At 37.0% G+C, this 12,121-nt stretch overlaps 1 protein-coding gene across 1 annotated transcript in view; it reads left to right on the top strand.

The window, feature by feature from the left end:
• The window catches only part of LOC103202721 (argonaute RISC catalytic component 3), a 157,242-nt gene that overhangs the window by 107,367 nt on the left and 37,754 nt on the right, over positions 1 to 12,121 (top strand). The window contains exon 11 of the mRNA XM_007947648.2: positions 6,547 to 6,731. Within this exon, the coding sequence (XP_007945839.2) occupies positions 6,547 to 6,731 (185 nt within the window). The remainder of the gene's footprint in view (positions 1 to 6,546; positions 6,732 to 12,121) is intronic.

Here is a 12,121-nt window from a genome sequence, read left to right as displayed (position 1 = left end):
CCTAGTATAGGAGCTCTGGTAGCATAGTGGCTAAGACACTTGCCTGCTAACCAGACGGCTGGCGGTTCAAACCCACCAGCCACTCCTCGGAAGGAAGGTTGGGCAATCCTACTTCCGTAGTGATACTGCCTCAGAAACCCAAGGAGGGGTCACTATGAGTCGGGGCCGACTTGACGGCACATAACAACAACAACAACAATGCCTAGTATAGGAGCTCTGGTAGCATAGTGCCTAAGGCACTTGACTGCTAACCAGAAGGCTGGCAGTTCGCTATGAGTCGGGGCCGACTCGATGGCAAATAACAACAACAACAACAATGCCTAGTATATTGATCTTTATGTATTCCATTTCATTTTTGACAATTTCAAATTTTCCTAGATTTATACTTTGTACATTGCATTTTCTGATTATTAATGAATATTTGCAGCTGTTTCTTCTCATTTTGACTTTTGTCATATCAGCAAATGAAAGTCTTGAAAGCTTTATTCCATCCCATATCATTAAGATTGACTCTACTTTGAGGAGGAGCTCTGGTGGCATAGTACCTCAGGGACCTGACTGCTAACTAGAAAGCTGGCAGTTCAAACCCACCAGCCACTCCTCAGAAGGAAGACCGGGCAATCTACTTCCATAGTGATCCTGTCTCAGAAACCCGAGGAAGGGTTGCTATGAGTCAGAATCGACTTGACAGCAGTGGGTCTGTTTTGTTTTGTTTTGTTTTTCCTACTTTGAGGAGACAGGTCTTCCCCAATTGTATTTTGAGTGCCTTCCAACCTGAGGGGTTCATCTTCTAGCACTATATCAGACAGTGTTTCACTGCTGTTTGCAAAGTTTTCTAGTAATATATCAGACAGTATTCAGTGCTATTCATAAGGTTTTCAGTGGTCAGTTTTTAAGAAGTGGACTGCCAAGCTCTTCTTCCAACTCTGTTTAGTCTGGAAGCTCTACTGAAACCTGTTCACCATGAGTGACCCTGCAGCTATAATTGGGTGTGATAGAGAATGAGAGTAGGCGCACAGATCTCTGTTAGCTCTTTGTGAAGAGCAATTAAGGGTAAATCAGGCTCGTATTGGCTGTCATCTATTGTTGGCCAGTTGGTGCAGAAGGAAGTGGTGGCCCTCACTCAATAGGTGGGGCTGTAGGATATGCGGGTATGGTTGGGTTGTATGGGCACAGTTGCTGTCTACCACTCAGTTAGACAAAAACAGCAATCAAAAAACCACCAAAAAAGTAAAAGCAAGAGGACAAAAACACAAACCACATAAACACACAGAAACAAATCACAAACATAAAATAAGGGGGGGGGGCAATAGATGAGAAGAAATATTTAAAAGGAGTACTTTCAAAAGACAAAAGAAATAGAGGGAAAAAAAACAGTATCTGGAGGGGCAGGTACAGAAAAGAGCAAAAGTAAAAGAATAGAAAGAAAAACAATGAGAAAACTGGAGAAAGAAAAACAAGGGATAGGAAGAATCAAAAGAAAGAGAAAAGATGGGAACCAGGAAATGAGAAAGCAAAATAAACCGGAAACTATAACCTGGGAAAGGAAAAAGAAAGAGTAAAAATAAAACGGAAGAAAAAAAGAATAAAAAGAAACAAATGGAGGGATGCACCCAGGCTCCATCAGAACACACAGACGGGGATGAAATTCCTGCTGGGCCAGAAGGTGGGTGGAGGTCGTGGTGGATGGCTGCACCTCTGTTCACCAAGAGGGTGTGGGGTATAAGAGAAACAAGGGGAATGCCCGCATTTTTCCATCCGTCAGCCTCCAGTGTGGTTGCCCATGCTGTCCTCAGCAAGCAGAGCCTATTCTTAGGTTGCTAGAATAGGAATGATGCCACTTTAAATATCTATAATGGCCACACCACTTGTAAATATTCAAAATGGCTGCACCTTCAGGGCAGCGGAAAGTCCATAGCTCAGTTTTTCTAGTTATTTGCTGTTTTCCTTTCTGGTCATCAGCTACCAGTGTAGTTGTCCATGCAGCCCTTGGCAAGCAGGACCAATTCTTAGGTTACTGCCCTGGTCCCGACACCACATGTAAATATCAAGCTGGCCATGCTGTCAGAACAGCCGACTGTCACAGCTCCCTTTGTCTCCTTATTCACTGTTTTCATTCAGATTCTTCTACTAGTTGGTATTTAATCCACTTCTGTATCCTTCCTTTCAAAGCTCAGGGATTCAGGATTATCTTTGGTATTTGCATCAGTTGGTCTCTCTTGTCTTTGTTGAAGAGGGTCTGTGTAGCTTATCTGTATATTCCACCATCTTACTGGAAGTCCCTGCTGCTACATTTGAAATATCAGTGGCATAGCATCTAGAATCCCAGCAACACACAAGCCACCACAGTATGACAAACTGACAGGCAAGTGGTGAGTCTTAGTTTCCTAGGACTTAACAAATTATTATAAACTGAGTGGCTTGAAACAACAAAATTTATTATCTCCAGGTTCTGGAGGCCAGAAGTCTGAAATCACGGTGTCCTCAGGGTTGTACTCTCTACAAAAGTTCTGGAGGAAGATCCTTTCTTATCTCATCTAGCTCTAGTAGCCCCAGGTATTCCTTTGTTATGGAAACATAACTTTAATCTCTGCCTCCATCTTGACACGACCTTCACTCTGTGTCAGTTTCTTTCTCTCTACTGTTTTTATAAAGAAGATACCAGTCATATTGGAATCAAGCCTATCCTATGCCAGAATGACCTATTAACTAATTATATCTGCAAAGACTCTGTTACCAAATGAGATTACATTCACTGAGGTAGAGTGGGAGGAACAGATTTAAGACTTAACTATATCTTTTTGGGGACACAGTTCAACCAGTAATAGGTTTGAGTTATAGCAGTGGCATCATTGGTTTTTGATGGCAAATAGGTTAGTGTGATTCCCAGCTTTGCCACTTCCTAACTGTATTACCATGGATAATTTATTTAATCTCAGTTTGCTTCCATTTTCATCCTTGTAAAAGAGTGAATACAGATAATTCTTGACTTAAAACATGTGTTATGACAACTCCACATTATGACCATCTTTTTTTCCTTTTGTTTTGCATACAGTGTTGCATCAAGCCATTTACTGATGTTATTCTCAGATGTTCACTCACATATGTTTATTTGTAATGTTTCCAACACCCAAAGACAAAACCATATTTATAAAGATACTGATAATAAAAAGCAATTGTAACAAAAATTTTTAAAAGAGATTTGATTTAAGTCAAAACTGACTTACCAACCTGTCGTACCTACATAAAGGGTGAAGATTAAATAAGATGACAAGTGTAAGGTGCATAGCATAAAGTTGCAATTAATTGATCATGGTTGTTACTTTCTTTTCTTACTTCTTTGTATACCTTCTTAGCAGCAGCTGCCACCAAGCTCCACTTTTCTTAAATTTAATGATCATAGATCAGTAGTACTGCCCTTCCCCATTAAGCATCTTCATTCTGATCACCGTAACCTAATCCAAAGGCTTGTGAGAAATAAAATATAGCTTCTCCCAAGGAAGAAATTGGGGGACCCCTGCTTCTTGGTTGTAATTTTTTTTTTTTTTTTTTTTTTTTTTTTTTTTAGCTTTTGTTACAATAGAAAATAAAACTTAAGGTAGAACTTAGACTTTAGAGTTGAGGCTATTTATATGTTCTAAGTGTTTATTTGCCTGTGTTCCTTTTCTTTCCTTCCATGTGAGAGCAAGAGATGTTTTTATTCTACCATTCTGCACATTTCCTCCAGGCTTATTCTGTGCTTTTTGTCATATTCCTTTCCATGTCTTCCAGGGCCTGTAGGCATAAATTTTCTCATTTCTTCAACATATTTTTCTTAACTGGCTCTTCGGTCATAGCCCAAAACATGCTTAGCTGTCCCATTAAAAAAGAAAATATGTCTCTTAATTCTAAGTTCCATTTTAACAACTGTCCTGGTGGTGTAGTGGATAGGGCAGTTGTCTGCTACCCAGAAGGTCAGTGGTTCAATCCTACCAGCTGCTCCACAGAAGGAAGATGGGGCGATCTACTTCCATAAAGATTGACAGCTTCAGAAACTCAATAGGGCCCTCTGTGAGTCAGATCAGACTTGATGGAAGTGAGTTTGGTTTTTGTTTGTTTTGTTTCGTCCCTCCTTGTTTCTCAATTGAGTTTTTAAAAGAGTGGGATTAAACAACTCATTTGTACTGCCTTCCTTTCCAAAATTTGATCTCTGCCGTTTCCCCCATCTTTGCCAGATTCTTTCCATCAGCATATAAGTATTCAACAATCTTCTGTCCAATTTTTTTTTTACACTTCCATTTTTAATTTACCTAATTTATTCTCTCAGTCTTCCATCCTTTCTCCTTCCTTGAAATCATAGTACTCTACTGAAACTTAGTCCTAGAAGATCGCCAGTATCTTTGTGCTCATCAAGTCTAATGATTCCTTCTTGGCCATTATTTTCCTCAAAATAAATACAGCATTAGTGACAGTTAACTACCTTCTTGACGTTTTCTCCCCTCTTACCTTCCTGGTTCCATTTTCTTCTCCACTTTGTCTGGTTCCTTTTTCCCTTTGCTGTCTTACTCCTTTGGATCTGACAGTCTCAAAGTCTTCTACTGTCACCCTTGTTTGGGAAGTTGTGCTGGCATAAAAGAACACCAGCTCCTCTTACGATTACTCCACAACTATTCAGTGTCTCGTTGATAAAGAATAGCATTCAAAACAAGTTTGATATTTAAAATCTTTTACCTGATTCTTTAATCTTTTCTCATTACATTTCTCTTTTCATATATTCTAAACAAAGAAACTAATACACGATAGCGTTTTTTTCCTATTTCCACTCATGCTGTTCTCTACTGAGAATGCTCCCCTGCTGTATCTTCCTATCTAAATACTACCCATCTTCTCTGATTCTTCAGGCAGGAAATAGTCTGTCTCACCTCTAAATTAACATAGTAATTAATATCTATTTGCGCTTGTCACTTTCTGCCTTGTGTTGTAATTATTTGTATAAATATCTTCCTCTCTAGATAGTAATTTACTTAAGAGAATTGTTGTAATCTAATTTAAATCTCCACTAATAGCCCATATAAAGTAGGACCACTATAAATGGTCCATCAGTGATATAGAGACCAATTTACCCCAGTCAATTCAGAATTTCCCTATCTCCTTTATATGAGAATTTAAAAAAAAAAAAAAATCTGTCTAACTCTGTTCATTCCTTCTTATTAATCCTAAGTCTCTAAATTTATATATTAATGATCATTTAATTTGATTTTCATCCCACTGCTTTCAAGTAAACTGTTAAAAGGACAGTTTATTACAATATTGATTGTCTTGTATGACATTCAAAGGCCAAGGAAAATAGCTCCGGTTGTTTTTCAAAACTTGTAGTTGTTGTTGTTTGCTGTCGAGTCGGCCCCTACTCATAGCGACCCCTCCTTGGGTTTCCAAGGCACTATTTCGAAACTTAAGAGTTGTTATTTTTACTTCATTTGTTATTCATGACTTGAATAGAGGTCTGATAATCATTGGGCCTATGGTTTTTGTTCCGGCTGACTAATATATTCAAATTCCTACAACTTTATTTCTGTCCTGAGAAGGACAGAGTGTTTTTGAGTGAAAATCTCTCAGATCTTCAAGTTAGTTTCTTACTTGTTTTAGAAACAAATAAATAAAGTGATTATAAAATCCTCACATCATTACTCACTTATGCTAGACTAAATCCAGAATTTTGTTTAAATATGAACTTACTTGTTTTTGTTTTTCAATGTAGTTGAAAGTATATTAAAGGGCTGCCTGCCACCTTTGTTTTGCATTGCTTTACTTTTAAGCTCTTCTGAGGTCTTAATCTTTCCTGCTGTCCTAGTTTGAGGTACATGCTATTGTGGAAAGAAATTCTGGACCGGATCATGGTTCTAGCCCTGCCATTTATGTAAGCAACTTGACTTTGGCTCAATACTTAATGACCTTGAGCTATTTCCTGATCTATAAAATGGCAGTGACACATGACCTACTGCTTTCTTATGAATTTTGTCAGTATAAAATTTAAAAATGTACAGTAGCTAAAATTTATCAATTTTTAACCCTGTCTTGAACAGTGGGCTAAGCGCTTTATATGCATTATCTTATTTAATCTTCATACCATTTCTGTAATGGAAGTAATCATTTTTAGGAAAAGATGTTTAATCTTCATACCATTTCTATAATGGAAGTAATCATTTTTAGGTAAAGAAAACTGAAATAATTAGTAGCGGGTCTGGGATTAGAACTTACCTTGCTGACTGTAGACATTTTCTCCCCTCTTGCCTAGTACTGAATCTATTTATGAACTACAAAATACTATATTATATACAAAGTAAGTATTAATATCGAACATATCAATTGTGCGATGCTGTTTTTAGTTCCCAAGTAGATTACTGACCCATCTTTGCACTTAATAATATTAGCCTGGTGACCTCTTTCATATGGAGCACACAGATCTTTGCATCATTTTCCATTCTCTTCCTAAACTTTACTTTTACTACTTAATACAGGTATTGATGACTAGACAAAGATTTTAGTTTTAGTGGTTTGTCCTTCTAGGGGTTTCACGGACCAGCTGCGGAAGATTTCCAAGGATGCAGGGATGCCCATCCAGGGCCAGCCTTGCTTCTGCAAATATGCGCAGGGGGCAGACAGTGTGGAGCCCATGTTCCGGCATCTCAAGAACACCTACTCAGGGCTGCAGCTCATTATCGTCATCCTGCCAGGGAAGACACCAGTGTATGGTAAGGATATCTTAAAACTACACTTTTCCTCAAGTACTTGATATTCTTCTTAAAAGTGTGCTACAACATATCCTACACCTTCTAAGTATTAAAACATTTTTTAGCTACAGTATGCAAAGCCATGTATTGTTATGGTAAGAAAAGCAAATCAAGAGAGCAAATTAAATAGTCCAGAAGAGACATTGAAAAAAATTTCAGTAGCTAAAAGAAGCATCACAAAGCAATGCTTAAGAAAAGAGAATATTCAGTAAAAGTGGCAGTGAGATATGGGGAAATGCAGTCAATGTCATGAAACAAAATGTGTATGAACTGCTGTATGAAAATGAATTTGCTCTGTAAACATTCACCCAAATCACAATAAAAAATTAAAAAAAAAAAAAAGTGGCAGTGAGATACATTGAGTATCCACATAGTGTAATACTTAAAAGCAGAAGCTCTGGAGTCAGAGTACATTGCTTAATATTTATGTATAGCGAGTGTACTACTACCTATGTGACTGTGGCTGAATTATCCGCACTAAGCCTTAGTGTCTTCATCTGCAAAATTGGATTACTAATAATACCTAACCCATCAGGTTGCTGTAAGGATTAAATGAGTTAAACGTATAAAGAGCCTAAAATAGCACCTATAATATAGTAAACATTCAATAAATGTTAGCTTTCATTATTGTAAATAGATATGCAAGATTAAAGAGTTTAATATGAATCATTAAACTGCATACTTAATTGTGCTCATATGCAACCTGTGCATGAATCAAGAAGCAGACATTCAAACAGAACAAGAGGATGGATACTGCATGTTTTGAAATTTGAAAAAGTGTGCGACCTTGTTCAATCTATATGCTGAACAAATAATTCAAGAAGTTGGGCTGTATGAAGAAGAATGTGGAATCAGAATTAGAGGAAGACTCTTTAACAACCTGAAATAACCAGATGACACAACCTTGCTTGCCAGAAGTGAAGTCAACTTGAAGTACTTACTGATAAGGGTAGAAGACTATATAGCCTTCAGTATGGCTTACACCTGAACATAAAGAAAACAAAAGTCCTTACAACTGGCCTATTACGCAGCATCATGATAAATGGCAAAGAATTGGAAATTGTCAGGGATTTTATTCTTCTTGGTCAGCAATCAGTGCCTATGGAAGCAGCAGTCAGGAAATCAAATGACATATTGCATTGGGCAAATCCGTAGCAAGCGACCTCTTTAAAGTGTTAAAAAGCAAAAATACCACTTTGAGAACTAAAATTCACCTGCTCTAAGCCATGGTTTTTTGCATTGCCTCATATGCATCCAAAAGCTGGATAGTAAGAAAGACCAAAGAAGAATTGTGGCATTGGCAAAGAATATTGAATATTCCCTGGACTACCAGCAGAACAAACAAATCTGTCCTGGAGGAAGCATAGCCAGAATGCTCCTTAGAAGTAAGGATGGTGAGACTTTGTCTCGCTTCCTTTGGACACGTCATCAGGAGAGAATGATTGTTGGAGAAAGCGATATGCTTCGTAAAGTAAAAGGTTAGCAAAAGAAAGGAAGACCCTCAATGAGACGAATTGACACAGTGGCTGCAACAGTAGACTCAAACGTAGCAACAATTTTGAGGATAGCGCAGGACCAGACAAAGATTGAATCTGTTGTACATAGTGTTGCTATGAATCAGAGCCAATTTGACAGACCTAACAACAATAAACTGTACAAACAAGCAAAGAAAATGTGTAAGTTTTAAACTACCAAATGGAGCATAATTTAAGCTCAGAAATGAGGAACTCACAAAGGAAAAATTATTAGTCTTGCCTTCATAAAAATTAAAATTCCTGTGACAAAAATATATCTAAAATTAAAAGGAAAACAATATAATGGGAAAAATAATTGCAGCAAGTAGGAACAATAAGGGCTAATCTATTATTAGTAAGAATATTGGTTAAAATATTTATATACATGAGTTATTGGGTTCAACAAAGAAAAAACATTCTGTTTTTTTAGATTAGTGAGCAAAGAATGTAAACCAAAATTTCTCAAGAAGAAACAAAACAAGTAAATATGTGACAAGATGTTGATTTTCACCAATAATTAGAAGTACAAATTAATAAAGGAAAGATTTTATGCTACTAAATTACCAAGTATAATTTAAATATTTACTACCTAGTACTTGTGAATATTTACGAGTATAATACCTAGTGACCTTGGTATTTAAATACATTGCTCATAGTTACATCACAGTCATAAAAATATATTTTTAATCTTTGATTCAGTATATCTGCTTCCAAGAATCTATTCATAGGAAAGAATTCATTATGTAAAAAAAAGGTCTGTGTACAAAGATTTTCATAATGACATCTGTAGTACTGAAAAACTGCAAAGAACTTTTTTCTCCTTGAAGACTAAGGTGTATATCTAACCCAAGCCATGGTATTTTCAATCACCTCTTACACGTGTGAGAGCTGGACAGTGAATAAGGAAGACTGAAGAAGAGTTGATGCTTTTGAGTTGTGGTGCTGGCGAAGAATGCTAAGAGTACCATGGTCTGCTAAAAGGACTTAACAAATCTGTCCTGAAAGAAGTGTAGCCAGAATGTACCTTGGAAGCGAGAATGGCCAGACTTCACCTCACCTACTTTGGTCATGTTGTCAGAAGGAACCGTTCCCTGGAGAGGGATATCATGCTTGGTAAAGTGAAGGGTCAATGAAGAAGGGGAAGGCCCTCAACAAGATGGATAGACACAGTGGCTGCAACAGTGGGCTCAGGTGTAGCAAGGATCATGAGGCTGACACAAGACCGGGCAGTGTTTAGTTCTGTTGTACATAGGGTCGCTATGAGTCAGAGACGACTCGACAGCACCCAACAACAACAAAGAACTTGTCTTCAACGGTTAGAAAACTATATTATGTTGATGAAATATTATTCAGTGATCAAAAATAAGTTTTAAAATCAAAAGATAAAGTTTTAAAAGTTGTGATGAAATACCGAAGTCTTATTTTTTTAAACTCAAAAGAATTTGTAAATCAATAAGGAAAGGACAGGAAAAAAAGAAAAAGAATAAGAGAAGGACAACCAATCCAGCAAAAAAACAGGAAAGAACAGAAAAACAAATAATCTATGATCTTATAAAAAAGGTGCTCAGCCTTCCTAATCATTAAAGATATGTAAACCAAAATCAGGTTTTTTCCACCAACAATGATAATACCCACTGTAGGAACAGATGGGACTAAATACACTCTGGTACACTGTTGGTATGAGGGTAAGTTGGTATTGCCATAGTCTTCAAACTGATTTTCTTTAGCTCCCTGCAAGTTCAGTCTCTAAATTTGTTTGCCAAGTGATCTTTTTTCTTAAATAATACACATTCTTTTTTAGAATAGTTTTAGACTTACCAAAAAATTGAGCAGATAGGACAGAGATTTCTCATCTTCCTCTTCCCCTTTACACAGTTTCCCTGTTATTAAGGTCCCTGGATGATGTTAACGATTTGTACTAGACTAAAGGTTGTTGGTTCCCACCTACCCAGCAGCACCACAGAAGAAAGGGTTTGGCAATCTACTTCTATAAAGATTATAACCTTGTAGAGCAGTTTTGTGTAACACATGGTGTTATCATAACTTTGTGTCAACTTGATTTTGGTTTGCATTAGTGTGATACATTTAATGAACCAATGTTGATACATTATTATTAACCAAAGTCCATAGTTTGCATTTAGGTTCATTCTTCGTTTTTGGATTTTCATAAATGCATAATGTCCACCATTACAGTATCATATGGAATAGTTTCAAACCCCATTGCTCTGGAGTCAGTTCTGACTCATCACCACCCTATAGGATATTGTAGGGTTTCCAAGACTATAAATCTTTACAGACGCAGACTGCCACATCTTTCTCTCAGATAGTTACACCACCCTAAAAATCTCTGTACTTCATCTACTCATCCTTTCTTCCTCCTCTCTTCTCCCCTGATAACCATCCCTACTTTTGATTTATCAAAATGGTTAGATTCCAAAGACTAGGTCATTATGCAAAATTAGCATTATATGAAAATGAAGATGACTGCATTGTTACATAATGGCCAAACTACTGAGAATCATGGCACAGCCATGTTGACCCATAACCTTAACCTTGACAGCCAACATTACTCTAGCATTATTTTGGCATTTGTTACTGCCAAATGTATGTTGTTTAATGTACAAAATAGTCGGATAGTAGATTTTTTTTTATTGTTGTCATAAATGTGAAATGTTAGATAACAAGATAGTCAATAAGTAAAGAGTAGGTGTAGTGATCTTTTTACTGTCTCTATAGTTTTGCCTTTTCCAGATGTCATATGATTGGAATCATGCACTTAAGGTTCCTTCATGTCTTTCATTTACTTGGTAGCTCATATCTTTTTATTTATTTATTTATCTATTTATTTATTTATTAATGATGCCAAAATATATATACTATGAAATTTGCCATTTTAACCATTTTTTAGTGTATAATTCGGTAACATTACTTATATTCATCATGTTGTACAGCTGTCACCACTATCTATTTCCAAGCCCTTTACATCACCCTAAACAGAAACTGTACTCATGAAGCAGAAACTCCCCATTCTTCCTTCCCTCTCAGCCCTTGGTAAATTCTAATCTACTTTCTATCTCTATGCTTTTGCCTATTCTAGATATCTCATATAAGTGGATCATAGAATATTTGTCTTTTTGTGTCTGTTTTTTTTCCACTTAGCATAATGTTTTCAAGGATCATCCATTTGCAGCATGTGAACTTCATTCTTTTTTATGGCTGAACAAATTTCCATTGTCTGGGTGTATACCACATTTCCATTCATCTGTTGACGAATACTTGTTTTTTTTCCCCTTTTGGTTATTGTGAATAATGCTGCCGTGAACATTGATGATTAGAATACTAAAGTTGGAAACAAAGAGAAAGGATCAGTAGTTGGAAAACATAACTTTGGTGATAGAAACAACAGAATTTTGCAAGACTAGTGACCTACTCATTGCAAGTATCTTTTTTCAACAATATAAATGGCTACTGTGCAGGTAGACCTTACCAGATGGAACACACAGGAATCAAATCAACTATATCTGTGGAAAGAGACAATGGAGAAGCCTAATATCATCAGTCAGAACAAAGCCAGGGGCTGGCTATATAACAGATCATCAATTATATGCAAGTTCAAATTGAAGCTGGAGCTTCCGGCAAGATGGCGGGCTAGGCAGGAAGACTGCACAGACCCTCTTCAACAAAGAAGAGGGAAACCAATTAGCACAGACACAGAAGATAATCCTGGACCCCTGAGCCTTGAAGGAAAGGATGCAGATTTGGACTAAACCCCAACTAGCAGAAGAATTTGCGTGGAAATACCAAAAAAGGAAACATATGGAGCTGCAATTTGGCAGC

Source organism: Orycteropus afer, unplaced genomic scaffold (assembly GCF_000298275.1).
Source record: "Orycteropus afer afer isolate SDZICR_OR568_19922 unplaced genomic scaffold, OryAfe1.0 scaffold00192, whole genome shotgun sequence".
In the NCBI taxonomy this organism is placed as follows: domain Eukaryota; kingdom Metazoa; phylum Chordata; class Mammalia; order Tubulidentata; family Orycteropodidae; genus Orycteropus; species Orycteropus afer.
Note: the sequence above shows the minus strand (reverse complement) of the source record. Positions and strands in the feature narration are given on the sequence as shown.